The 27,485-nt window shown below is 33.1% G+C and overlaps 3 protein-coding genes across 6 annotated transcripts in view; 1 reads left to right on the top strand and 2 right to left on the bottom strand.

The window, feature by feature from the left end:
* Positions 1–122: 122 nt before the first annotated feature.
* On the bottom strand, positions 123–18,691 carry LOC122538371 (probable sodium/potassium/calcium exchanger CG1090). Of its 3 annotated transcripts, none has more exons than XM_043672377.1 (10): positions 18,681–18,691; positions 7,386–9,566; positions 4,260–4,721; positions 3,515–3,740; positions 3,205–3,317; positions 2,884–3,059; positions 2,180–2,403; positions 1,517–1,825; positions 817–1,050; positions 123–323 (listed from the first exon to the last, which is right to left on the bottom strand). In XM_043672377.1, the coding sequence occupies exons 2-10, from the start codon at positions 7,407–7,409 to the stop codon at positions 124–126; spliced, it is 1,968 nt and encodes a 655-aa protein (XP_043528312.1). In that variant the 5' UTR covers positions 7,410–9,566; positions 18,681–18,691; the 3' UTR covers position 123. The 3 variants fall into 3 exon arrangements, with proteins under 3 accessions (XP_043528312.1, XP_043528311.1, XP_043528313.1); XM_043672376.1 differs by lacking the exon at positions 18,681–18,691 and having other exon boundaries at positions 7,386–9,421; positions 9,549–9,637; XM_043672378.1 differs by lacking the exon at positions 18,681–18,691 and having other exon boundaries at positions 7,386–7,561; positions 7,719–9,594.
* LOC122538373 (tetratricopeptide repeat protein 1) lies at positions 9,738–11,056 on the bottom strand. Its single transcript, XM_043672382.1, has 4 exons — positions 10,637–11,056; positions 10,368–10,544; positions 10,088–10,270; positions 9,738–10,017 (listed from the first exon to the last, which is right to left on the bottom strand). Exons 1-4 carry the CDS (start codon positions 11,030–11,032, stop codon positions 9,838–9,840), a joined length of 936 nt encoding a protein of 311 aa, XP_043528317.1. The 5' UTR covers positions 11,033–11,056; the 3' UTR covers positions 9,738–9,837.
* LOC122538372 (tachykinins) overlaps positions 16,628–27,485 on the top strand; it is a 27,428-nt gene continuing 16,570 nt past the window's right edge. Inside the window, exon 1 of one of the 2 annotated variants that reach the window (XM_043672381.1) lies at positions 16,628–16,790. The gene's annotated coding sequence lies outside the window, so the exon portion shown is untranslated. The remainder of the gene's footprint in view (positions 16,791–27,485) is intronic. The other variant, XM_043672380.1, reaches the window with a different exon arrangement.

Here is a 27,485-nt window from a genome sequence, read left to right as displayed (position 1 = left end):
CGGGTACTTACACATACGCATTCTCTCTCTCTCTTTCATTCTCTCTCACTGCTCCTCCTTTTAAACTTCTTCCATCATATTTCATTTTCCTCGTCAGTCTATATATAACTGAGTGGCGTTCGTTTAAAACGCGCTGAAGCATACCGGAGGATTCATTTCACCAAAGACATTTAACTCGTAGAGCGAAGCAAATACGATGAACACTAAGTACCAGATCATCAGTATTACTCCGTATCGTCGATCCAGTTTCCAGCCGTTCAAATGAGTCGCTAGGACCAAGAATACCACCGTTGACAGTAGAGACACCGTCGAGTACGTCAGGCCTGGCAATGCAATAATAAAACAAGGAAAATTCGAGTTTTAATTGGTATCTTCTAAACTACGAATACTTATGTAAAAGTCACATACAAAAAGAGTATGAAAAGTGTTATTGAAATTTGAAGATATAGAAAGAAGAAACATGACAAATTTGTACGTCATATCATGTATTAAATTTTATCAATAATTAAATTTTCTATCTAAATTCCATTCTTTAAATTTCTTTAATTACATAGATAACTGTCTTGTGAAGAAACAACTTTGTATCAATGAAGTATTAATTAAAATCATTAAATAAAGTATTAATTTAAAATTTCTGTTTGCAATCCGTTTGTCTTTTTACGATAATTTTAGTTTCTTCAGTTATGTAGAAGATAGACAAATATCAGTTTTTATATTAAGCATTGAATAAAATTTCTATTTAATAGTTTTTCTATGAATATTCGCAGTAATTCTAATAATTTATACTTGATAAAGATCCTTGATCCTTGATCTTACCTCGACTGGTGACGTTCACGTGGGAGCCGGGCTGTATCATTGCAGTTTGTATAAACCATGGAAGCCCGAGGCAAACTAGTATATCGAAGACATTACTACCGACAGCGTTGCTAACTGCCATGTCACCAAGGCCTTCTTTTATCACGGCTAACGATGAAAGAGCGTCAGGTACACTGACACCAGCAGCAACGAACGTCAAACCCATCACCGTGTCGGGTATACCAAGCGTGCTACCTACGAGAAATTAAATTTTTCGTTGAAGAATAATGAACAACAAGGAAGAAGATAAGGAACCATATTAATTACAGTGAAAATAAAACTTCAGCAAAAATTCACATTCAATCTAACGATTAAATTTATCAAATTTAATTTACACTAAACCTAAAGCCAGAAGGAGCTGGTAGCCTATATTTAAAAAAGGGATGCTTAAAATATTTACAACTACAAACGGTCGTTAATTAAATTTTCAATCTCCTAACTTTGACGATCATCATTTAACAAAATTTTACAAGTTACCAGTGCTAATAAATTCTCTTGCACAACAGTGAACAATTCAATTACAAAGAAAATAACATTCTACGAGTCATTTATTTTTATAAATTGCAAAACGATTGATCGACTCGATTGTTCGATTAAAATCCACTATGAAGGTAATTCTTTGGAAATATTTCAAATCGTCATTATTACCGCTGTCTCTTACCTATGATCGTAATCATCCACACCATGATGTAGCTGTAGAAACTGATCCAAACCATCGACACGCAAAAAGTAAAGGGATACCAATTCCTGAATTTGTCTTGTCGACAATCTGGCATTGTAGCACGACACATGAAATGAATCGGATAAACGAGACCCCAGGTAAATAGAGTCCACTTGCTACCATCAGTAGGCTTTTCTAGCGGCGATACTTCATTTGGATCTGGTTCTTTTGCTTTGTAATACTCCGGTTGCTTTGGTGGTGGTGGTTCGTTCGTTTCAGGAACGTTTGGTCCTCCTGGTGCTGCTCCTCCTGTTACATCAAGCAACACTGTATTTATCACGTTTACTCATGAAATATAATTTTTATGTAGTAAATTATAACATATGATCTACATATTTATTTCAGACTTGATATATATATATATATATATATATATATATATATATATATATATATATATTCACTTTTAATAGACGATTTATTTTTATATTTCTCTTCTTATCAAAATTAGGATAGAGAATCTTACTAAATATAAGTAAGACTAGTTTGTATGCATGTAATGTACTTATAATTTTTTCTTTTTATAAAGATCAGAATAAACTAGAAATGAAATTTGTATTTTATAGGTGTCTGATAATGATTATACTTAATGATGATACTTACCTTCTTGCGTTTTATATTGATCCGTAGGTGAACTCGGCCCTGTGTAAGACAATCGATCCTCTTGTAACGATCTATAACTAACGAGAGCGCTCTCTTCTGCAGGTTCATCGTCTTTTGGTAGAAAAGGTATATTGTACGATTTCGCCCAACGTTCCAGTCTAGCGTTGAAAGATAAAGCAACGCAGTACACACCATACATGATCAACATGAATAGAGATTCCATCCTGTAAAAAGTACAATGAAAATCGACAATGTGATAATTATATTTTAAAATAAAAAATAAAATTCATTGTATTACATCAAAATGAAAGTTCAGTGAAAAGTTTGCGTATTTTATATTAACATGATTGTTCTATTATTAAATGTACGTTATTGTAGAATATTATCGAACCACTCAAAAACCTCCCACATCGAAAATTGAAAACTAGAAAAATATTTTCAAAAATTTTTTAAATTTACAGTTATGAAATTCATAATTTACTGTTATTCATATAATTTCTTTGCGAAGAGAGTGATTTCCCTTTTCTTCAGATTATTAGAATGCAGAAACAAAAATAAAGAATTAATAAAGACTGACTTGGTTCAATTTGAAAGACTTATATTACCTTATTTATATATAGGAAAAGACTTCTTGTAAGATATACGAAGACTTTGATGGCTAACTATATATCATAACAAGAATCTCGATAACAAGCCTCTCTTACCATGATATTGATTCGTTGTAAATTGTACCGAGCATCACTAGAATCGATACAGCGTAGAAAAAACAATCCCGGCAAAGGGGCCACCAATTCAACTTTGACACTGTCGTCGTACACAATCCGCACACCGATATCACGAACATTATATTGAACACCGCGCTCCCGATCACACCGCTCACCTGCAACAGCAACTCGCTGCACAATATTCTCCGAAACACAATTACTGATATTACCAAAATACCATCGAAACTTAATTACACACATATGTCCGTTCGATGTGAACTTTTGATCAGAACAATTCGTGACTCTGTACATGATACTTACACCGATATCATCCTTGGCAAAGAAGACACCGATCACCACGGTTGCCAATTCTGGAGCTGACGAACCTGCGGCCATGAAAGTTGCTCCAGCAACATCCGGAGACAATCGTAGTTCTATCACAGAGAAGATTAAGATTGTTTGTTAATTTTTAATTAACTTCCTTTTGCAAACTTAGCGACGAAGAATTTTCTGTATAATTCATATCATTTTGTATTGAGAGGTGTGTTTGCTCAGTGTATACAAGTGTAAAAAAATCTGTCTTGTTATCTCGAAACGGAAAAGAATTTTCTTCGAATGTGTCTGACTTTACCTTCGCAAATTCGGTCCAAACTGGAAACGAAGTAATCGTCGCAAACAATGGCGAGGCCCAGGAACGTGTAAATTGCAACCAAAATATGAATAATCAGTCCACCGTGTTTCCTAGCTGACGGGCCCATCACCGGTCGTGGGAACTGTTCGATCGCTGGAGGTGAGCAATTTTCTCTTCGCGGTCTCCACGTTGCACGTTCATATCTTATAGTGGTCGTTGTTGGAACCTAGAATCTCAAATAACCAACATCTCTTATACGCGTCACAATCAAATTCGAACGATTACATTGACTCTCTATTTTCAAAATTAAGTCACCTGACATTAAATTTTCGTGTCATTAGATGACATTTAAGATATCGTTGACGTAAGAGAGAAATTTCCTAATAATTTAATGCATCGCCCTTATTATTCAATGTCTTAATATTCGAATGATCTGAGTCTGGTAATATTAAGATATTCGAAGAATAGAGGTTCACATTAAGGATCAAGCAGTAATTTATTATAATCCCATAAATACTCGAAATTATAGAACCTAGATAGATTAAATTATACTAAAAGTAGTTAAATAACGTGTTATAAATATTCTTTATCTATTCTTATCTTGCAGCAATATTCCAGCGATTCATAAATATTCATTTTACATGATACATCTTTTTCGAGCACCATGAGCAATTATTGTCAAAGCGACAACGTCAGAGTATAAAAACGGAACTAAACAATTCAATAAATAAAAGTCGCGTCTCACCGTTGTGGTTCTAGGAACATTCTGTGACTGTCCACGTATATTCTTCGACTTCTCTTCCTCGGATATCTTCTTTTCATTCTGTTGTTGAGTTTCGTTCTTCTTCTCTTCACTTTTGTTCTTCAATTCGGTCTTCTCGGGTTTCTCGGTCTTTTCGCTCTTCTGGCTCTTCTCATTCTTTTCGTCCTTTTCATTCTTCTCTTTCGCCACGCCACTTTCCCCCTTTTCATTTGCTCGTGGTTCGACGTTCACCTCGATCTGAGATGTGAACGGTTCCCCGGTGGACTCTGTCGTCCAATTCTCCTCGCGTTCCGTGGAACTTAGATAAGGAGACGTTACCTCTTCGGGTAGTTTCGCGCAAGTAACGTACTGGACCAATATGTACACGAGAAAAAGACCGAATCTCAGTGACCATCTTCTACGCCGCGAATTACTTTCCAAGTGGATTCGCTTCATCGTCTTCAACTGAAATATATTTAACGTTACAATCACGACTGATGCAAGTGTACAATTTTATTTTACATTTAAATACATGACAAATGGATTGCGAATGATTGTGCATATTCTCTTTAATAGTTAACGCCTTAAAGGCCATTTTTATAATATTACGTTTATTGTATCGGATGTAATATTGCTACTACGTAATTTAATTAGCACGATTTTATAATTTTTTATTATATTACGTACAATATTTATTTTTTATTACATGAACGTAGAAGTTTAGAATTTAACAGTTACAGGGTAAAATTAGAAAAAAATGTTCCTTCTTGACACAGTTTCCTAAGATTCAGCCACTAAGGATTTAAAAAAGTAAATCTCAATAGAGATCTGTTTCATTCATTAACTTGATATTATATAAATAGTTTGGATATTTTACATATTCTTGATTATTGTACGTAGTCTATGGATTGTTGCACTCTTAAATATTCCTAAAATACGTACTATAAACATTTGCAGTCAAATTGAAACTGATTTTGTGCATCTTTGCATTTTTAATATTAGAACTATCAAATCAAAATGAGAGATTAAATCATAATTTTTCTCTAGAAATTTTATAAATGCATGACAGTACATTTTTGCAGATTTCAATAATTTTTCGTAAAATATACAGCGAATAAAAGCAAGTTTTCTATAGTCTACATGACCTTAAAAATCATATATTATAATGTAGATAATTATTATAACTTTCATGTTGAATATTCTTTTTATTAATTAGCAGTTGTCCGCGATGTATATTATTATCTACTTATTCCTTTTATTAAATGTAATTGCATTTTGTAAAATTATGGATCAATATGGATCATAGTTTAAGCTTTCTTTTATCCGCCACTGTATATGAATAAAACATTGTATTATAAACTTATTCCTCTAATGTAAATTTTATACTTTAATCATCATGTTAAGTTTCTTATAAGTACATAAACATTCGCGGTTTGATAATAAATATGAACGCATGCAGAAGAAAACTGAATTACTTTGCTAAATCGATGATTAATTTGTTGTATTGCTAAATTCTAAAACACACTGCAGCTTCGGTTAGTACTAAAAGTATTCTTTTGTCATTTACGCGATCAATTTCGTTTTTTATTGCTACATGAATCACATTATGTAACTCCGATAATGTGCATAATATTCAATGTTTCGTCTCTCTACCGAGTATCGAATACCTCTGTATTAAATAAAATGTACGAAAGATTAAATTCCTTTCATCTCGATGCACGCGTATCGATCGTAAGAAATATACTGATTCGCAACGCGTACACGCATGTAGTACGCGTGACCACATATATGATTAACTACGTTACGAACTAATATATATATATATATATATATACATTAACATCATTACGAGGTAAGCAAAATAATTTTTGACATTGTATTAAATGAGTAAATTTTAGATAAATGGATATTATTAATACATTATGTTAAATATAAACGTAAAAATAAATGCAGTATTAATAAATACTATTAATACAATAGACAGGTAATTAAAATTATTAACGATAATGATTATTAATGCCCGTTCAAAATGAAAGTTAAACGAAGAGAAAATGATTTTCTATAATCCTTCGCTATAAACGAGAAAGCAGCGACGCGAGAAACAAGATATTGAAATTAATACGCTTCTATTGTTTGCACTTTTGTTCGACAACGAGCACGAACTTCTTAATCCAAATGATTTTATTGTCAAGCTCTCGTTTCTTTTTCTTCGCTGTCGTTTCTCCTCGAAACTATCGCGAAAACTTTTTCATTCTTCCTGTGTACGCGACGAGTCATTTGCAGCCACGTGTATTGCTACTATATGAAAATGTGAAAAGTCACCACGAAATAAAACCTCTGCGAATATCTGAACTTTCGCCTCGAGACTTTTCATTCTTTTCAAGGTGTTTCAACTTTTTCATTGGTCGTTCTATTTTTATAGGTGACGATCGAAAATCAATACGAACGAAGAATCGAATTTTTAAATTACTAGAACTACATCCACACTCTGCTTGTGCAATTTTGAAGGCAGATATAAACTGTATAAATTCTGCAATTAGGTAATAAATTCCTAAATGATCTCTCTAATTAAAAAATACACAGATATCTATAAACGTGTGTACAGCATGCGTATGTAGCAGCGAAATATGACGCGGAAACCATAAAATTACGCGTTAGATTATAAAAGGAAGAACACTGGTGGTTCGATTTACAACAAAGATTAAATACGACATCTCTTAATAATCACACGATAGAACATAAAAAAGTAATTCTGACGAAGCGTGCGATTAAATACAAACGATATTAATTTAAAATTAAACAAGAATGATATAATTAAATACGATATGTCTCCCATTAACGAGCAAACCAAACGATTATAGTAAAAAGAAACAATTCTGACGAGACATGTATACATATCTCGCAGTGGAAATCGTGCAACAATGCAGCCCGGTTGCTGCTAAAACTATTTCCACTGGCGGAAGCACCGAAACGAGTGACTTTATTTACCGCAATTAGCACGTACGGCTATAAAAGCACGAGGAAAAGCAAGCTGTCAGTGAAAGTGACCCAATTCGAGGTTTCGAGCGATCGTTAAACGTAGGTTGGCTCATACGAATCGACGTGCGTATGTATGGCAGTCCGACTTACCCCTTTCTCGGAAACGTTGCACATTATGCACCAGCGAGCTCGACGCCACCCTCTCCTCCGTGCAATTCGAAACACGTACGCGGATCACCGCCGATTATTGGCACGCGAAAGACGAATCAACGACGATACCCCTTGCTCTGCTCCACGCTCGACCAACGTCTGTGGCCAACGAGTTTCTATCGAGATAAAAACTCGTTATCGAGTGTCGACCGCTCGCTACCGTCGACGTCACCCGGTTTTATCGTTGCCGCTCGTTATTCGGCAACACGACAACGTCCGATATTTCTACGAAATAACAGGCAAAGCTTCGTCGTGCTCGAATTATTGATTTACATAAAAACTGTCGGTCACGATGCGTTCCCGGCGTGTTTGCGCGGTACGTAGGCGTCGTCTTCTTGGTTACGTAGGTGTCGTGCTTACTGAGCCACCCTCGAGTTAATACGACGTCCGATGTCGTTGTGTCCTCTCATCGACGTCACGGCCATCCTCGTGCCTTCAACGTCCACCCCACGGTGCTCTCACATCCCTCCTTCTCTCTGTTTCTCTTTGCTCTTCGCTCGTTCCTCTGTCACCGTCCTTTACATTCACTCAGATAGACCTTCCTCTTCAATTTCTTCGTCGTTTATCTTGCGTTCGTTTCTAATTTATCTTGGACTAGTGGTAATTTAACAGTACACTTTCAATGTAGGACGTATGTATGTAGTACGCATGTGACAGACCGTAAACGCGAGTATCTAGCTTTTAATGATCTCCGCTCGCACATACCGACACAACGTTTATCGTTTGTCGCCCGACTCCGGCCGCCTGTTTCGTTGCGTTCATACGCTGCTCGCGAATGAAGCCTCTTTTCGCACCTCTTCTCCTCGCGTACCACCGCCAACGTCGCCACTACCCCCCCCCCCTCCCCTCCCCCCAACCCTTTGATACTGCTTTCTTCCTCGTTTGCTCCCTATATACCTATGTAGGTTCCACCTACACGCGCGCACGCGCCCGCAAGCACGCGAGAACCACCCTCCTACGTATTCTATCAAATGTGCACACACACCCCTCTTATCTCTTTTTCCTTTGTTCGCAAGCTCTCTGATGCCCGAGTATTTCGCGTGAGTACGCTTGCGCGGCCACGACGTCACAATTCGATTCATTGTGGACCGCAAGAATGAAGACCGAACGAATTAATGGTAATTAATTGGCAGATTGCGGATTCGTACGCATCTTTGGCAAATTTAAACGCAGAAATGAATGAAACGTGGATTACATATCGAATACCCACAGTACAGTACTCGTTACGAGCTGAAGTTCTATTTCTTTAGATGTGTTTATAAAATATGAATGTACAGGAATAACTATAGTCTACACTGCGGTCTAATAAAAAAAAATAGCTACTGTATATTTTTATAAATGTATATAAAGTAGAGAAACGGAATTTGAATAGAGATATTGCTGTTCATCAAATGTTATAGCCGCTTTACTTTGGATATTTTATATATTCTTGCAAATTAATTTTAATTTTCTATAGATGCATAATCATCCGTAATGTACCCGTAGAATGTATGAGATATGGAAAGAAGTATGCGAATATCAAAGATAGAATAGAAAAAGAGGGTATATTCAAAGGTAAAAATACCGAACTGAAAGAATGGGAAGCGATAGAAACGTAACAGGCTATACGAACAATCCATCCGGCTTGTTTCTTTCTATTCGCGGTCGTTCGTTGCACCTGCAACACTTTAAGGTCGTTCATTCGTTCACTTTCGATTATGCAAGATAAAAATAGTTCCTTGCCTATAGTTTGTTGAACTTGTATGTAACAGGATCGTTTATATTAGGCCATATATGTGTAATCAATACTATCTAAATCCTATGACGTTGCTGAGGTCCAAGGATAGATGTTAAACACACCAATGAAGAAATTTATTTCATGAAGTCTCAATTTTTGACGAACATCTCAGTGTTCTCTTGCAAACAATTCGCTGATATATTTATTAACCATTCGGTTATCGATCGAAACACGAGCTGCAGTGGATACCAAGGAGACTCTGAATCAACAATGCAACAAACGATATGCAATTGTAAATAAAATTAGCATATAAAAAATCTGACGGGTTAATGATTTGACAAGCAATTATTTCGTTGCTTGTGACGAACTCACAAACGTATACTTACCGTTTGTAATTGGCAAGTCTTCCGCTGCAATCGACAATCAGTCGTGAAAATCGTACATTTTCAAACGAAACTTATGAAAATATTAAGAGATAGTGAAAAAAGCTAACTTCGTACCGTAGTAAAAATGAACAATGAGATTTCACGATTTCACGTTTCTCGTATATATAATCTTCAATGTTTTAATATATCTTTCTGTCATAATGTATTTTTATTACAAGCACACAGCATTCGAGCAGAATTTACATAAGGTATGTATAAATATTCCGCGACACGAGATCCACACAATTTATTAACTAGGATTTTGATGGAACTTGACAGAATAACCACCGCTATTCGGATCCTTTTGCAGTTCAAAGTTATTCGTGGAAAGCCCAAAGGGTTTCAATACCATATTTCCCAAATCCTTCAGTTTGCCAAGCATTTCTGCTTTTAGTTTCTCATTCCTTTCGTGAATCAATGGAGGTAATCTCTGTTGAAACATTTAATTGTATTAACATCACAAATCATTAAAAATGAAGAAGATACGTTTATGTAATTACCCTAGTGGCATGATTTGCCTCTATGTGACCAGCATCAAATGTTAAGATCTTCTTGTAGTCTTCCAAAGCTTCGTCTAGTTTATCTGTCTCTTCGTACAGTCTTGCTCTTCTAACATACACTTTCACATAGTCTGGATTTAATTCTATAGCCTTAGTGCAGTCAGATATAGCAGATTCTCTGTCCTACTTAATCAGCACGGTATAAATAGTAGAGTTCATTTGAAAAAATTGTTAATTCTTTCGTACGTTTAGAATAATAGTCTTTAAATGATGGCATTACCAGACATTTTAACTTTGCAGCAGCCCTGTTACCATACAGAATGGATCTCTCTTTGTTGTAAGCCAACGGACAAGTTTGTAATCCTTGCGTATACACAGATATTGCCTCTTGGTATTCTTCCCGTTTGAAAAGATCATTCCCTTTATCTTTATATTTCTCTGCTTCTGCTTTAAGAGCCTGGAATGTACATTAATAGATACAGTAATAGGCATTAACTACTACTTACAATTCCATAAAGGTTATGAACAACCTTATAAACAACCACAGACCTCTTTCTCATCCTCGGAGAGGGTTAGTTCTCTGTCTTTCAACGAGTCTTCGTCCACGAAGTCCTTGGGAATATTTGTATCGCCCTTACCTTCCATTTCACACCTGTCAGCATTGTCACCGTTTGTTCTCACACGTTCGCAATAATTGTCCGAAAGCTCACCACTTTTTGTAACCGAATCCCCGACAACGTCGTTCGACGCAGCGTCATCGTCCACTCTGATGCAAGAACTTTCTAGATCTCTCGTGAGCTCCTCTATGATCTGCTCGTTCGTTTTCAACCCTCCAGACTTGTCGTCCATCGCGTGGTTGCGATTTAACGCTTTAACGTAACAAGTGTCCACCAACGAATCGTTTAGGTTAACTAAAGCATCGCAAGCAGACGATTGAACTTGCATGTCAACCACGATGCGCTTGCAGATCGCGCTGACGGTTGTTCGTAGTTCGCGCGTCAGCCGCCCGGGAGCGCGCGCATCGTGGCGCGCTTTGCGAACATTTCAAACGCGGCGGAAAATTTACGCGCAACGTAAGTGATGATCATTATATCGTGTATATTTTACACTTTGTATATTTACTAGTTAGTCGGTGTTTACTAGCTTGAGTTTATTATTATTGTTCTATTAAACGTACTTACAGTCCAGTATTTTTAGTTATTAATTATATAATCGCGCATTAAAACTTTGTAGGTTAAGTATTTATGTAAAGACATAATATAATCGTGTGTGTATTCATTTTATCACATATTTTTATCTCGTATTTGGAGTTTCTTACGTATTTGTGGTTTCGCTGAAATATGAAACGATAGTTCTTTCCACAAGGCAATGTTAAATTTTATAATAGTGCGATTTGCGCTTTGTGCACGTTTCAATGTGATCTAGTGCAAGTTATTATAGAGAGGAGAACAAGTTATCGTTTGTACGTGTATGAAACTACTAAAGAGAGAAAAGTACGTCTAACTGTAAGTATAATCAGAATGAACCTATTATATTGTATCTACGTGTATATATCTATTGTATTTACTTGTGCTCTATGTTATATACCAGAAAACACACAATCTAAAAACAATAATAATTTAATATAATATTATTGTTTTACCAATAATAATTTAATATAATATTATGTCCTGCTATGAATATTTATTGATATATATATTGCATTAATAATATATTTATTATTGATAATATTTATGAATACTTAAATCAATAATTCAATATCAATTTAACGACTGTTCATCAATATTACGGTTAAATCGTCGAACACTATTTCTCTTCATTTCTTATTATTAATTTCTCTTTCCTTTTTTGTATATTTCCTACTGTTATTAAATAGTCATTGTTAATAAAATGAAAAAAAAAAAATCAAATACGAAACTATAATTCGTACAGTGGTAGCTTACAGTCACAAATTATATGAATAAATTATATCTTATGGGACTTCGTCTCTCATGCTCTGAAATACCAACAAAGAAGAAAAACTCAGTACACTTTACGTGATAATACTTAAGAGACATGATCTTTGAAATTAAGAAAATTAAGAAAAAAGAACAACTCTTTCATTTACAGTCTGTAAAAAATAATTTACCTCCCATAATGTACCAAACAATATTTGTAGAAACATCTCTTTGATATGTCTCCAATCTTTTACAAAATCGAGCATTCAGATTATGAAATACACTGCACACTAAAATAAGTAAAAAAAAAAAAACACCATATTTAATTCATATCTAATTATATTGCTCATGAAAATATCATATATTAATCGATTTTTACTAATACTTTCAGATAGATATAAATAATCAAATATGTAATAAATCTTTCGTCTCAGTTTCCATCAATCGTTGTCCCAAATCGTTATATTTTTCAATCCAATAAATAAATAATTCTCGGACCAGATGTGGCAGTACATACTATCCACATTTTTTAATTTTAATTCTATCATAAGTAGTAATGCTGAGGTGCAAAACCTGTTTGAATCAGTACAAAATGCGACATGAAAATAGTAAGGTGCCAAAGTCCTCAAAAAGATACGTACATTGCATTGGCTCTACTTCATATACCTCGTCTGTGCTAATAGTTCAGTGAAAATCGATCTGACCAACCGCTTAAACTTCCGTTTCGATGATAAACAGGATCTTCAGCGATAACCTGCGTTCCTGGGTGAAGCCAGTAAATAAGGATTCTCGTTTAAAGCCGCCTGCGGCTTCTCTTCGTCATCAAGCTTGATCCGTCACTGCACAATTTCTTCGATAAGAAGAGAACTGTGCTTTATTAAGAGAGAGACAGAAAGAGAGAAAATCACCTGAAGCAAACGTTGATTTTTCATCATTCTGTCGCGTATAAAATGTTATCAACCTGTGAAACTGGCAAAATTCGATAAAAACTTCCGTAAACCAAGTTTTTATACGTGTAACTTACGCTGAATTCAGAATGTTTTATAAACTTTCATTTAATTGGATTCTACGAATGTAAGGTAGAATCCTCGTTCGTAGAAAAACTATCTCCTATTAGGAATTTGCTTCGTTTCGTTTCATTCAGCTGGAGAAAATGTTTCGTATAACGAATGCGCGATTTCTAACTTTTTTTTCTCGTGGTGTACTATCGTTAGTGTACACGCTTCAATCCCTTAAGGGCTCACTGAATTTCGAGAAACTCAGTATAAAAAAAACAGCTTTTTTTATTCCGTCATTCTACTCTTTTTTATCATATTATCTCTTTATTTTACTATTCCGCGAATATTTATAAATTTTACGAAAAAAAACTTCAACTTTTGTATACGTATGTAAGAAATTATACGTGTTATGTGTATGCGAACGTAATGTTAAAGAGATGGATCTTGAAGGATTGACTATCGTAATTTATGTACATTGTACATTTTTCGTGCAATGTCTCGAGTAAAATACAAAAATGAAATCTTCGACAGTGTAGCTGCGGTGTAATAGAATAGATAAAAATCTCGCGGTTGAAATTATGTTATAAAACGATCGGGAAAGCTGGAGGAATAGTCACAAGGGTGTATTTTTCTTCTTTTAGATGATAACAACGCACGACCGTGCACCATCATAGTAGATGAACGTGCTAAACTGCTAGAACTAATAATAATTTCTTTTCTTATAAGCTACCGCACTAGCTATTGTTTTGAAGCAATTCTATAAAAATATCAGAGTTCTTGGTGTTTTAAAATAGTGTTTCATTAGGTTATAGATAACTGTATTAAATTATTATAACAGTTTACTACAGAAAAATTAAAAATTTAATTTTACTTATTATTTTATTGTAGAAAAATTGAATTTAAAATTATAGCAGATTATAGTAAAACTGAATAAAATTAAGAATAATGATCAATTTTGTTAAATTTTATAACTCACCATAATAATTTACTATATAATTTAATTACAGTAGCCTAATTTAAAATATTAATCTGAATTCTTATTCCATAAATATTAACACTCTCGATATATCCAATTCGAAAAAGAAACGCTACATATTAATTAAAAAGCTGGTCACTGAAACAAAATGTAATAATACTAATAATGTAAATTCCCGGTTCGATTTATAGACAAATTTGCCTTGTTGGAAGTAGGGTAGATAAGTGTATAATAACTGATCGAAATCATCGCAGACTGATCGTGAATATTAATGCAATATCTCTGTCCTGTGATAGGCAATGAAAACATCTGCTTGGACAGTTTCACCTGTCTATCGACGAACATATTGTATCGTTTCGCGTAAAAATATTATCTTTTCTCGATAGAGGATAACGCGAAACGCGTACTTATTAAATCAGCAGATTTTAATTTTTAATATATATTTCCTATGCACGCTGAAGTTTGAAACACTTCTTGCTTTCAATATTTAATATTTATCATTCTTTAAATTGCGTGTGTATTTTACAAAGTATCTAATTTCTCTAATTTTGTAATAGATGTAAGCATTACATGCTCGTTCAAAGACTTTTAAGCGGGGGTAGTATTTTCATCGAAACAAAATTATTTTGCGAATAAATATTCATTCGACCTAGAATGAACAGAATATAGATTTTTGAAATTTATGTGTTCCTTCGTGAATATAAATAACATATATACGATTACTTAGAAAATATTAACTTTGAAAATATTCATAAACATTTGGTATTTAATAAAAGTTTGCAGAAAATGCAATGACCACTGTAAAAAGACACCGTCTGTATCGTTTTGCACTTAACAAAACTTAATAAACTTGATTAACAATTTCATCAAATGCCCGTCTGCTTCTAACAATCGACGTTTGCGAAATAATTCAAACAGAATTTATTAATTTCGGTTCGTTCTGATAAAATAAATATGAAACACCGACTGAGAACTTCCAACTTCGGAACGATAAAATGACAAGGAAAAATATTCGTGGAACAATACTGTCGTTTCTTTGGTAAAAGAAGTTATTGTTCACGACGAAGTTAACGAGAACGATGCACAGAGCGGACAGTTGTAACGAAACTCTGTTGCTCGATATTCAATACGTGTTCGCGAACGCGTGCATTGTTGCGGATAACCAAAAGAATATCTGTCATTCTTGGACCGTGAACATTTATGAAAATTCACATTTTTACGTACGTAACTGAAACACAGATTTATTTCTTTTTCCATTAAACATTGTAACAATTCCTGTATTTCCTTATTTTTGTACGATGTACATGAGTACGTAGACTGTGAATTTTCATACGATATTTTTTCTGATCACAATTAAGAATATATATGAAATACAATTATACTAGATGAAATTATTATAATTATAAATAACGATTATTATAACATAATTTGTAATTATTACAATATATTATAATTATTACATTTGCAATTATCATAATAAATGAAATTATTATAGATGACATTTAAAGATGTATGGAGATTATTAAAGTATTTAGAGATCAAAGCCAATTATGTATTATATTAATAAACGATACATCGTATATGAGCAAATAATCAATACATAGCGAATTTAACATTTATACAATATTTATTGCAAACAGTAATGACTTTAGTTTAAATGAAAAGATTAGTTAACGCAATGTTAAACATAGTCTAACTGAATATTGAAGTTTATTAGCATTTTCAGATTAATATTTATAAAAACTTTAGAAATAGAAAAATGAACAGAGAGCACTTTATATGTAAAAATACATAAAATACTCGAAGTACTGCATTCATTATAATTCATTTAGGAGAAGAAAGTACTCTCTATTTCTTGAATAATATACACATACAATATAAAGTAATTTATATTTTCACAAACATCCGTAATTTCACAAATATCGTGACGTTTTTCAGTGCCAATGAAATTTCAAAATGTTTCACGAAACACATGCAATACAGTCACGAAAATTTTCTACGATCAATGTTCAGAAACTTTCGTGAGTCAGTGTGTACACATATGCATGAACATCTAATCACGATACTAAATTTGAAAATGTGTTTCACGTACCATCCGCGATTTAATCATCAAACTTTCATGAACAATGTACTTGCATAAACATATCAAGACCAATATAACTAAATACAGCGATAGATTTTCTCGCACAAGCGTTAGATAAAAAAAGATTATCAGCGATCGCGCGGTAGATGATAAAGTTTTCTACGTTTCTCGTGATTCTTTTTCATACTAAGTTTCCAATTCGAGCTCTTGAAGATCTCGATACTCCAATTGCAGAAAAAAAAAAAAAAACGACCGCGTTATTCACGGTCCAATCTTTGCTTTGCAGATCAGCAAAAATGCAAGAAGATGGAAACGGAAGGACAAAAAATGGGGGAGGAAGATGGCTGAGGATGAGCGGGAAGAGGGGCAAGAAGAAAATCAGGTGGTTAGCCGAACATTACGTGTTCGGGATAGCTACAAGTTTTCTGCGAGAAATATTTCCGATAAAAGGGGTACGGGATATAGTTCCCCCGGTGGTGGTGCGAGCTTCGTTTTCTCATTGGTCCCCGCGGATCCGTGACGTCACCACGCCGGCCTATGTAAAGGTGAAGCACGAGGAGCGTCAGTACATCGTTGCCTGTCACGTCGACCGGGTCTCAACTTTGAATCACCCTCTGCCCATCCGTGAACCGTAGACGAACCCTCATTTCAAATTGTCGACAACAAAAACTAATCACCGACGAGAACATCTTTACGCTCATTGACGAAGGTAACGTGCATTTAAAATTTTAAAATTTTCCAACCAAATCACTTTTTTATTTAAATTGATTTGCTATTATTAAAATTTCCCGCAAGTTGTCTCAATTTAATTTATTTAACGAACACGGGAGAATATGTTCTACGTATTTTATGATATAAAATGTGTAGAACATTTATAAAATGAAATGTACAGAATACAAATAGAACATGTCTGATACAATACGGAGCGATACTACTGATATCTGTGATGTGGTAATTAAATTGCAGGATAATAATGTTATTCTAAAAAAATCCAGTAATATTAAAACAGTCTAAATATTCTATGTATCCCTAGTTTCGATTTAAAATATGTTTCTTTCCTATAAGTATAAATCGTTATACTTATTGCAAAGAGTTTAATATAAATTTATCAGATTTGCATGATATAAAATAGGTATTATAATCACAATTGTAACTACACCAGAATATCTTATTAATAATATCCCACATATGTTTTCTCTGTAAGATCGCCAATAGTCAAGAGAGCTATCAGATCTATCGATCCAAATTAAATTTTACTTAGGCACGTTAGAATCAGATCTCTTTTCTATTCGTTTGTCTATAAAACAAGCTACATTTTTTTAACAGAATTTTGAACGTAATTAATTCACATTCGTATGATTCGTATTTTCTAATGATTCTTCAAATTTAATTACATTCATGTTAGAGAACACACTTCTGAAACCTATCAGTTACTTATTAATTTACTGTGAGAATTATCTATTATAGGCTCGTTATATATTTTTTATATTTTTATATTCATTGTTTATATACACATGTTGCATATTGGGCTAAGCTCGTTCGTGTTAATAATAATGATTGAATTCGTTTCTTCATCACTTGCACAGTCTTACACTTGTGCTACATCAAAGTCTGCGAATCAGGAGGCCATCGATAAATGATGAAAAATACCACGTCGATTTTTCACTTCTATAATTAGAAAATAATTGTAACGTTGCGTTATATTTACTGCTGCTATTCCTGTTTCCTTGCATTCGCGAATCACTGAACAATCAATATGGCACCCGTGATAATTACACGATAAGCCGGTCTCGTGTTTTCGGTAAACTTTAAAGCACGACTAGAGCAGCTACTTTCGAACTGCTAGGAGCCGTGCAGATCAACTTTTAACTGAATAAAAGATTAGCTACATTGCGAAACATCATACGTTTGTACACACGTATTCGTGTACGTGCGTTTTTGTTTCTTTTCTTTCTAAGTTGGCTGATACCAACTTCCCTCCAGTGTTATTTGTAAACCTTACGAGCAGCATGCGCGCTCAACCTTCGTAGATTTTAACACACGTGTACCTTATATATGCCAAATATTGGCAAAACAAGAAACGAAAGCGACGAAAGAAACAATAAGGGAATAAACAATAGACATTGTTCGCAATTTCAGAATGCTGCAAGTTAAAGTAGAGATTTATACACAGTCAGTCATGAGTGTTATATTTGTTTTAAAAATTGCAATTTTTATGTATCAGTCTGTTTTAATTTATTAAGCTTTAGTTTATTTAGTATTTTACGTATGTATGATGTAGATGAGATATTAAATTTACATAGTAGGAAGTAGAAACGTGTGATTATACATGGCCAGTCATGTAGTATTATATTTTTTAAAAATTTCAATTTTCATTTTTTTTTTTTTTAATTTTTGATTTCATTTCAAATTTTATTTCATTTTTATTTAATTTATATATAATTTATATATAATTTATATATAAGCCAAATAATAGATTTATATTAAAATGATTAGAAAATAAAAGTAGAGAAAAGCATTCAATATGTACAGAATATCAGCGAATGTGAATGTGTTATATTTACGGCCGGTAGGATGGATACATACATATATATTGTACCGTCCATTTTCCAAAGCAACAGGCTTCTAAAGAGAATGAATAAATTCAACGGTAAATTTAAAAAGTATTCGATTTTTTAAATAAAACATTGACGATGGGGAAGATTCATTGATCCAAATGAACAAAAGTATCGAGCAATATCAAATGTATTTTTAGTATTGGAAAACTGCGTGCTCTCAACGTGTTATTTCATGTTGTTAAACAATTATTAAACAAACGTGTCACCATCGAAGCGGTAAACTTTAATTAACGATGTAATTACTGGACTGTAGATTGTTCATCTGTAGGAAATTTTAAAATTGCAAAGAATACATGGAAAAGATATATAAAAAATATATATATATATCCAATTCCATTTGTATCCTATAAAATCCTACAATAATATTCCATGATATTCTGCGACAATAAAAATAATATTCTACGAGTATATTTAACTAAAATTTCCCTTTCTATAAATTTAATTAAACTTCTCATAAAACTTAGTATTCCATATTCCAAGATATTTAGTACGTAAAATAATTTTCATTTTCTAATTGTATTATTAATAGTATCATTCTGGATAAAAGTCCAAATTTTCAAGAATTATCGATACATCTAAAATGCTCTAACGAGCTTCTACGTTCTTTTAATACATTCATTATCACGATATGACATTTAGTCGCAATTTCAATATTTACATTTAGTACTACTGACCAGTTAGTATTCAACTAAACAAGACTTCGTAACCAAATAGATATACCAGACAAATTGTCAACAAATGAGTTAATTCATACTTTTGTTCATAATTGAATCGCATCGAAGCTAAAAGACGGATTAAACTCGCACAAAGTTCGTACACGGCAGATAATAAAGCCACGCTTTAATTTACCAATATAGAATTCACTTCATTTCGAATTCTCTATTCGTTCGGAGTATAATTGCACGTACACCGAACGAATTTAACATTTATGTGTCCGCTAATTCGAAAAGCGGATAACAACGTGCGATAAAGCTGGTGTTCATTGGCGATCGGTATAATAGTTCTCATATCGAGAGATGTGTACGTGTTTAACCAACCTGTTACGACTGTCATATTCTGTCGCATTAGTCGAAATCAATTTCACCGCGTACCGATTATTTCCGCGCTGCGCACTCGTATTCCCGGACCTAACTACCATCGATCGTAATTTTTTTCAGAGCAGCCTTTTTCAAAGATAAATCAAATCTTTTCAAAATCTTCCGTGCTCGAAATGTTGAAGATTCGACGAATTTTCGCTAATTTAAAATTCACTTGAAACTGAAATGATTCATTTAACAAACAGTTGCATCATGTCTGGTGTTCAAACTTTGTGTTCAAACAGGTAAAAACGAGACTAAACCTTCGTTGAAGAAGTTGTGACAAAAGTATGAAACGTAAATCATAACACGCTTGAATCGTTAATACCGAACATAACTAGAACATCTTATCGCGAAGCAAAAGCACGCAAGTTCTGTACATACACGTAGGTACGCCTGTTCGACTGATTAATGCGCATAATCTACTTCCCTTCGCGTTCGAGACGAATGAGGTACCAGTAGTTTAAAAACGCAGCAGGAAAACTTTCCTCTGTTATTAAACATGTTCTGAAACTTATAATTGATATCGAATGCGTAATAACGTGCACACCGATATCAGTAACGCAGAGAAAGAAAAATTGATTTCTTTCGGCTGTGTGACACTGAAAAATCGATTGAAGCTCGGTCTCGAGTTAAACACGTTGTGTAATATTTTCTTGATTAAGCAGATTTCTTTATGAAGCAGATAGTAAAGGAAATTAGTAAAATAGCGTGTATTCTTTTTTAAAACTGATTCCTATCTAAATCTGTAAAATAGTATAATCAATAATATAATAAAATGTATATAATAGTTGAAATAATGGCATTGGCTTCTGAAACAAATTATTTATCATTCCGCGAAAAGATCCTTGTCGTTTGATAGTATCAGGTCTGAGAATTTCGATATTGCGTTTATATATGAAATTTGAAAGTATAAAATTGTACGGAACGCAAGCAGTATCCAAAGTATGTGATACTACATACTTCAAACTTATTCAAAGCAAGTATGTGCTTTTTATAATTTCCGGTACATGAATTCAGATTTAAAAAAATTTTTTTTATTTTTTAAAATCTGTTTTAAGTTTTAATGAATTCAGATTTTATTTTTTAAAATCTGTTTTAAGTTTTAATGAATTCAGATTTTTAAAAAATCCGCAGTTATTAAGGAAATTTGCTTTTAAATACGAAAAGTTAAACATCAATCAAACACCTTGGCATTAAAATTCAAAAATATTCAAAGAGCAAAATTAATAATAATTCAAATGAGCAAAATAATTCGCTACTTCTTCATTAAAAAGATACACACGTCTCTAGCCCTTCTTTCTGTTACATTTTCTACACAATCTTTTCGTCTGTCGTTCATTTCACTTCATCTTCGAGTATCTAATGTCAGACAGACAAAGTAAGTTGAGGATAAATCTCGTTGCTGGATAAAACAATATTTAACATTCCCTCGACTGCGATTCCTTACATAAAATAACGGGACAGGCTATCGTACTGAAAGAAACAGTATTAAACTACGTTTTGATGACTCGTGTACTCTCTTATAGTCTCTTCATCCCTTTCTCTGTCTTCAATTTGAATATTTTGTATGCATACATGATGTCTTACATGATGTATGATACGAAGAACGTGGATCCTTATGCTTTTGTGGAAAATTTAAAGATGGAAAAATATGGAGAAACGTAAAACGTAAAATAAAATATAATTGTGGTACTTTTAAGCATTTAATATGTAAGACAGTTTTATCTTGTGGACTTTCATTTGCTTTGCAAAAAAGAAAAATATATTTAGATTACACTTATTTTTTAATTATCACCGTAAAAATATACAGTAAAAAAAAACATAATAATTCTATCTAAAAATTACGTTTTATAACAATTCTACGTGTTTTTAATTATCCTCACAAAAATATAAATTTGCTTGAATATCTGCAGTCTGAAAATTTGAAAACAAATTTTCATCATTATTCTTTTTAATAAATCCATCTTCTCCTTCTCCAAACAATATAACGAAACAGTATATAAATAATACAAACAGCAAGTAAATTGCGGATGATCATGCAACTTTTATATTTTTATGATGATAATTAAAAAAATGGCTAGCTAAAATATCATTTTACCTCTTACCAAGAGATATTGTTAATTAATAAATATTAGTATTGATATTAGTATTAATTGGCAATTAATAATAATATATTATTAATTAATAAATATTAAGCAATATTATTATTTAAACGTTTGATAAATTCTTCCACGATACATTGCGTGTATTTCTGCGTCTCTAATTGTAATATAATGAAACAAACGAGCAACAGTGACAATACTATTAATACAAAACGTGAGCAAAAGTCACGAAGCCCCTATGAAATGATCCCTTTGTGGTACACTACAGTGTCATCCCGGAATGATTTCAGAACTAGTGAGATTTAATTAAAACTTTCGCGCGATACGAAATGCATTTAAACATAACACGATACTTAATTATAAAGTTGCAGGACAACGATAAGCACGGATTACTTGTTATCATTATTCATATTTTACGTCCTGGCATAAAAATGTTGAAAAGCACGCCCCTTTAATCAAGGAAATCGTTCCTTCGTAGGCTGACAATGCATCGACTCGTATCACTTGTCGCGTTGTTCCATTGGTAAATGGCAACAATTTGCTTGGAAAACGCGTATTTTATCCAACTCGTGCTTCGTCAACTTTCGTTCCACTTTAATCTCCTCTGGATTAGGTTCTTTACCCTTTACATCTTGAATTATTTTGTTCTCACACTACGGTGAGATACATGCACTGTCTTCGGTGAAAATTTCGAAAATTCGCGAGACTGCAAATTAAGAAAATCTTTCGGATACTTCGAGACGGTTTCGTGTACAAAAAGTGAAGTAGTTCAGCAATTCTAATGGTTGTCAGATATGTATATTCGCGAGAAAACGCAGGGGCTATTGTGGAACGTGGAGCGCATTGTGATAAACTTTATAACTTGTGATAGAGCACGATGAATAAACAGGAGTTGCGTGGAAAGACGTGTCTAGCTAGACACCAGACAGAATAACGATGAATTCCAGGGAAGTGTGGTAACTACACGGGATACAGATGAATCGAGAGAATCTAATCTCGATAATCTTCGTTAACCCTTTGTAAGAACGAGACCTGTCTGTATTGCAAGTATACAAAATACCTAACGAAAAAGAAAAATCACGATTACGAATTTTCTCTCTGTGCAATTGCTTACAAATTGAAATATTAAATATACTTTAAAATATTGAACATTCACTTTAATCGTCGTCGTTTAAATTTAATCTAGTGTTAACGTAAGCATGTGCATGATCTTACGTTAATTTAAAATGTCTATTGTTCGTTGCGAAAATTTCTAAAAGTTGCTGAAGTCAAATGGTTAAGTGATTAATTTATCTGGTTAAATAACAGAAGCTGCGTGGAAAAATTTGTAAATGTCCACGAAACGAGTTCTATACTCGAGTAGAAACTCGTTTAAGATCTTAGTTAAGAGTCTTAACTCTTATTTTCTATCTCTCTTTCACTGTCTCTCAATTAAGCGTTTTCTTATTGCGATTTAATCGGCTGTTAATCCATCTGTAATTGGATGCTTATCCACCGCTTCCTGAACGAAGATCAGAAAACAGTAAAACTGGTACTCCGCGATATTCTCGGTTACAAAGCGATATCTGTTAAAATGAAGTGAATGCCTTCGAATATTTTCTACAAATTCATGCAGAATGTTATATTAAATATATATATATATAATAGAAATAACATTCACAAAGTAAATACCACGCATACGTGAGAATATATTCTCTGTGCTTTCCGGCGTTAAATGTTAAATAAACTCCGATACGTGATGATCCACGTTTTGTCATTTTTTATATTGAATTTTCATTCCATTTTTGTTTCTATATTAACGAAGAATTTAACGTTTTAACAAAGATTATTTGAATTGGGCGGGAAAATTGAAGTTACATTCGCATTTTCCCGGTTCCGTTTCATTCGTTTCCGTTTATCGTCAATAAATTTCGAATATTTACGAGGATTTTAATCTGAATTTTGATAAATTTCGTAAGCGTTAATTTATTTATTAACTGAAATTACACAGGTTCGGAAAATACAACGATATTCCTTGTGTTTTGTTAATTGGAAAACAATAAATAAGTCGGAATAAAAGATGTCTGCTATAGACAAAAAATATTGAAAATTTAATTTAATTTGATAAATTAATTAATCTTTAATTCATTTAATTTAATTCACTATTTTATATGTAGCATAAAAGAAACTCCAATTAATTTTAATTAACAAATTGATTAATGATCCACGAAAAATCGTTCTTTTCCTGTTTGAAACATTTAAAATTCGACAGATGTGCTTATCTAGACTTTTGACTAGCGAAATGTGTATGATTTAGCAAAGATTTTCTTTTTCTTTTCAATTTTCTCCGACTTTCGTATCCCTTCGTACAAATTCCTCGACTATTCTTACATGCAATTACATTTTCTCCTCGTTTCTATATAACCTTTGGGGAAAAAATCGATTTCTCCATTTGCCCAACTTCTTCAACGGAATAAATTTTTTTTCAACGTACTATTGCATTAGCTTGCGCGAGTGAAACGAGACGGTTTTAGGTAAACATAAAAGCACCGGAAAATTTGCTCTCACCTATAAAAGTTTTAATTTCTAACTCTTTGAGAGTTGCAATATTTTTTTTTTTTAAGAAAAAGGAATTACTACTGAAAATTACGAAGTACTTCGTAATTTATATAATCGAATTCTAAAGAAATTTATTTCTGTCGTCTATTTATTCTGTAACTTTAATTTTCGACCTATATATAACTAAAATGTAGATTTTTTTATATATTTCAAGATTCAAACATGCACGCAAAAAAGTACCAAATACTCAAAGTGTAAAACTCCTTCTGAAATTTAATAGCTAAAATAATCTTCTATCCAGGTTCCATTTTTCTACAGATCTAATAGCTAAGGTTTAGGTTTAATAATTAGATTTAAGGTTTAATAATTAATAATAATATCTAGATTTTATTTCTCTAACAAAGACTTAACAGTCAAAGGTTTAGGTTTTTAAGAATTTTTAAGAATTAAGATAATTTTCTGTATAATAGGTTCCATTTTTCTAATTCTAGGTTTAATTGTCAGAGTTCACTACGTAAAACTATCAAAACAGTTAAAATGACCGATTTATAATTTCATGTAGAAATAAATCAACGGCGATGCATTTTTTAAAAATCGAATAATTTTTTCGTAACGTATATTCCATGTAATTTAATTTTACACTCCAGTCGTTTTAAGATCAATTTCTACGTAGCTTCCATTTTTCTGATTATCTTCCCAAAGATATAAAATTGCCTGAACATTAATAGAAATAATAATAAATTCGTCAAATGTACAATAAACAATAGTAATCTTTAAAATATCGTTATCTCTCAAAATTCAGATTTGGGAGCTGTTCAAAGCTTTCACCTCACGATGCGAGGTGAAAAGGAACGTGTACGTAACAAGAAGGAAACTTTTCGTGAAACGATAGCTTCGAGTTAGAATCGTTTTGCCACGATAAATATTCCTACGATAAAAAAAAAGTGCGTGTGACAGACTGTTTTAACACGTGTCTCACGTATGCCATGTAATCTGACAAGTATACATATATTTATATCCAGAAAAAAAAAAAAAAGAAACAGGGGTGGAAAAAGGTGCGATTCTCCAACAAATTTATTCATCTCGAACGCGATATTATACGTGTGTATACACGTGAATCCTTTTATACTTGTCATAAACCCAACAGGGATTATTGATAAGATCTATCGTTGCTTGCACGAACCTATCGTACTTTTTTATTTGCACTTTGACAAGCGAAATTTTAACGTGGTGACTCTCATCGCGATAACGACGCACACAGCAGATGTACACTCCCGTTAATATATCACCGGCTCGTTACAACGTTCATTCCCTCGCATGATTTTGTATTATGATATTTTTATCGAAATTATACAATTTATAGGAACATGACGTCAATAATCCAGCGCAGATACGTAATTTAAATAAATATTGGAAATTTGAACTCTCCGGAAGCAAAAACGGAACGAGTTGATGCGAAGAGAAATTAATATCTGATTCTGTGAAATGCAGTTCGGTGGAAATTCAAAAAATTAACAAAAAAGAAGAACTCGAACATCACGCAGTGATTGCATCTAGAAAAAGATCAATAGCAGGAAATTTGAAAACAAAGAAATGATCTAAAACACATCTATTGAAGATCTCTGCAAATTGTCCAAAGGATTCAGAGGACAATGAAAGTTAAGATCAGGACAATAAGAAATCTGAGTAAGAATAGCCACGTGTAATTAATTCTCTGCAATGTCCAGTTGTAATTAACTTTCTTCAATGTCCAGTGATTTATGAGCAAAAAAAACGAGGAAAGTGTACGATTATCATCGTGTTTTTAAAAGTTCATAAAAGTTCAGTGTAAAAACACATGGTACCGAGGCTAATCCCTTAACGCACACTATAACGATACGTCGTAATTTTTCTTAGCAACTTGTTCGACGGAAAGGAGGTAGTAGTTGATGATAATTATGATAGAATTAGATTTATTTCGTCTTTCTCCATTATCTTGAAATGTATTTTTTAACATCGTTTTATCTCATTCTATTTCGTATTATTATTTATTATACGTCGCTCGCTGGATAAAGTTTCATTTTGCTGGACGAACAAAATCTACTGTCATCGTTGTTTTCATTTTATTTCATTTACTACATATTTTACACACATTTTTATTCTATATTCATTACACATATTCTTCGCGTATCCATTGTCGATCGATAAACGTCGAAACTCAACGAAAGACGTTGAGACTTGACGACTCGTTTTATCGATAATATTCCCCTTTTTCAGCTTCTTGCGAGGAATCTTTTTTGCATAACGCTGTGCATTACGTCCATACATTCGTACACATGAGAACGAGCGAGTACGTTATGGAATATTTACACGGTCAGCTCTTTGCTTCCACCTTCAGTTCGTCTAAAATTGATCCGAAATTTATCCCATGAGCTTCGCTCCCGATAATACTCAACAGCGGCCTAATTTTCAATGCTGCGGGGAACCGTGCTTTGAAATCACAGAATTCTGTGACGATGCACTTACGACACAGGACACGTGATACGATGGTGGTATTGGAATAACAGACAATGAAGATTATTTAACGCTAACGCACAGACATAGTCGTTAGAAAGTTGTACATCAAAAAATTGTCGATGTTCAAATTGTTACTACTAGTCTGGAGAATTTTATGTGAAATACTGGAAGTTGCAAAAGTGTCAATTTGATATCAAGGGAAGAATCAAGTGGCGAGATAATTTCTGAAATATTTGTACTTGGAAAATGACACAATTTCAAATTCCGACGTAAAAAAGAAAAAAAAAAAAAAAATAGTCGTTTGAAAGTTGTACATCAAAAATTATTACTACCAGTCTGGAGAATTTTTTTGTGTGAAATACTGGAAGTTGCAAAAGTGTCAATTTGATATCAAGTGGTGAGATACTGAACTTAGTAATTTCTGAACTTGAAATATTTGTACTTAGACGTGAAAAAAAAAAAAAGAAAAATAGCTTTTCTTTGCCTTACAACCTACGAATTTTGATGAATATTATAACTTCTCCAGTCTTTGACAAAAGGTGAATATATATCAGTCGTGTCTCAAGTAGTA

Source organism: Frieseomelitta varia, unplaced genomic scaffold, assembly GCF_011392965.1.
Source record: "Frieseomelitta varia isolate USP_RPSP 00005682 unplaced genomic scaffold, Fvar_1.2 scaffold_987, whole genome shotgun sequence".
In the NCBI taxonomy this organism is placed as follows: domain Eukaryota; kingdom Metazoa; phylum Arthropoda; class Insecta; order Hymenoptera; family Apidae; genus Frieseomelitta; species Frieseomelitta varia.
Note: the sequence above shows the minus strand (reverse complement) of the source record. Positions and strands in the feature narration are given on the sequence as shown.

Coding starts and splice junctions, on each gene's coding strand:
- LOC122538373 (XM_043672382.1), bottom strand. CDS start 11,032: ATGCAAGTTCAATCGTCTGCTTGCGATGCTTTAGTTAACCTAAACGAT. Junction 10,545..10,636: donor TCTCCGAGGATGAGAAAGAG/GTCTGTGGTTGT, acceptor TGTACATTCCAG/GCTCTTAAAGCAGAAGCAGA. Junction 10,271..10,367: donor CTGCAAAGTTAAAATGTCTG/GTAATGCCATCA, acceptor CTGATTAAGTAG/GACAGAGAATCTGCTATATC.
- LOC122538371 (XM_043672377.1), bottom strand. CDS start 7,409: ATGTGCAACGTTTCCGAGAAAGGG. Junction 3,741..4,259: donor ATGTTCCTAGAACCACAACG/GTGAGACGCGAC, acceptor TTGAGATTCTAG/GTTCCAACAACGACCACTAT. Junction 1,051..1,516: donor GTGGATGATTACGATCATAG/GTAAGAGACAGC, acceptor AATTTCTCGTAG/GTAGCACGCTTGGTATACCC.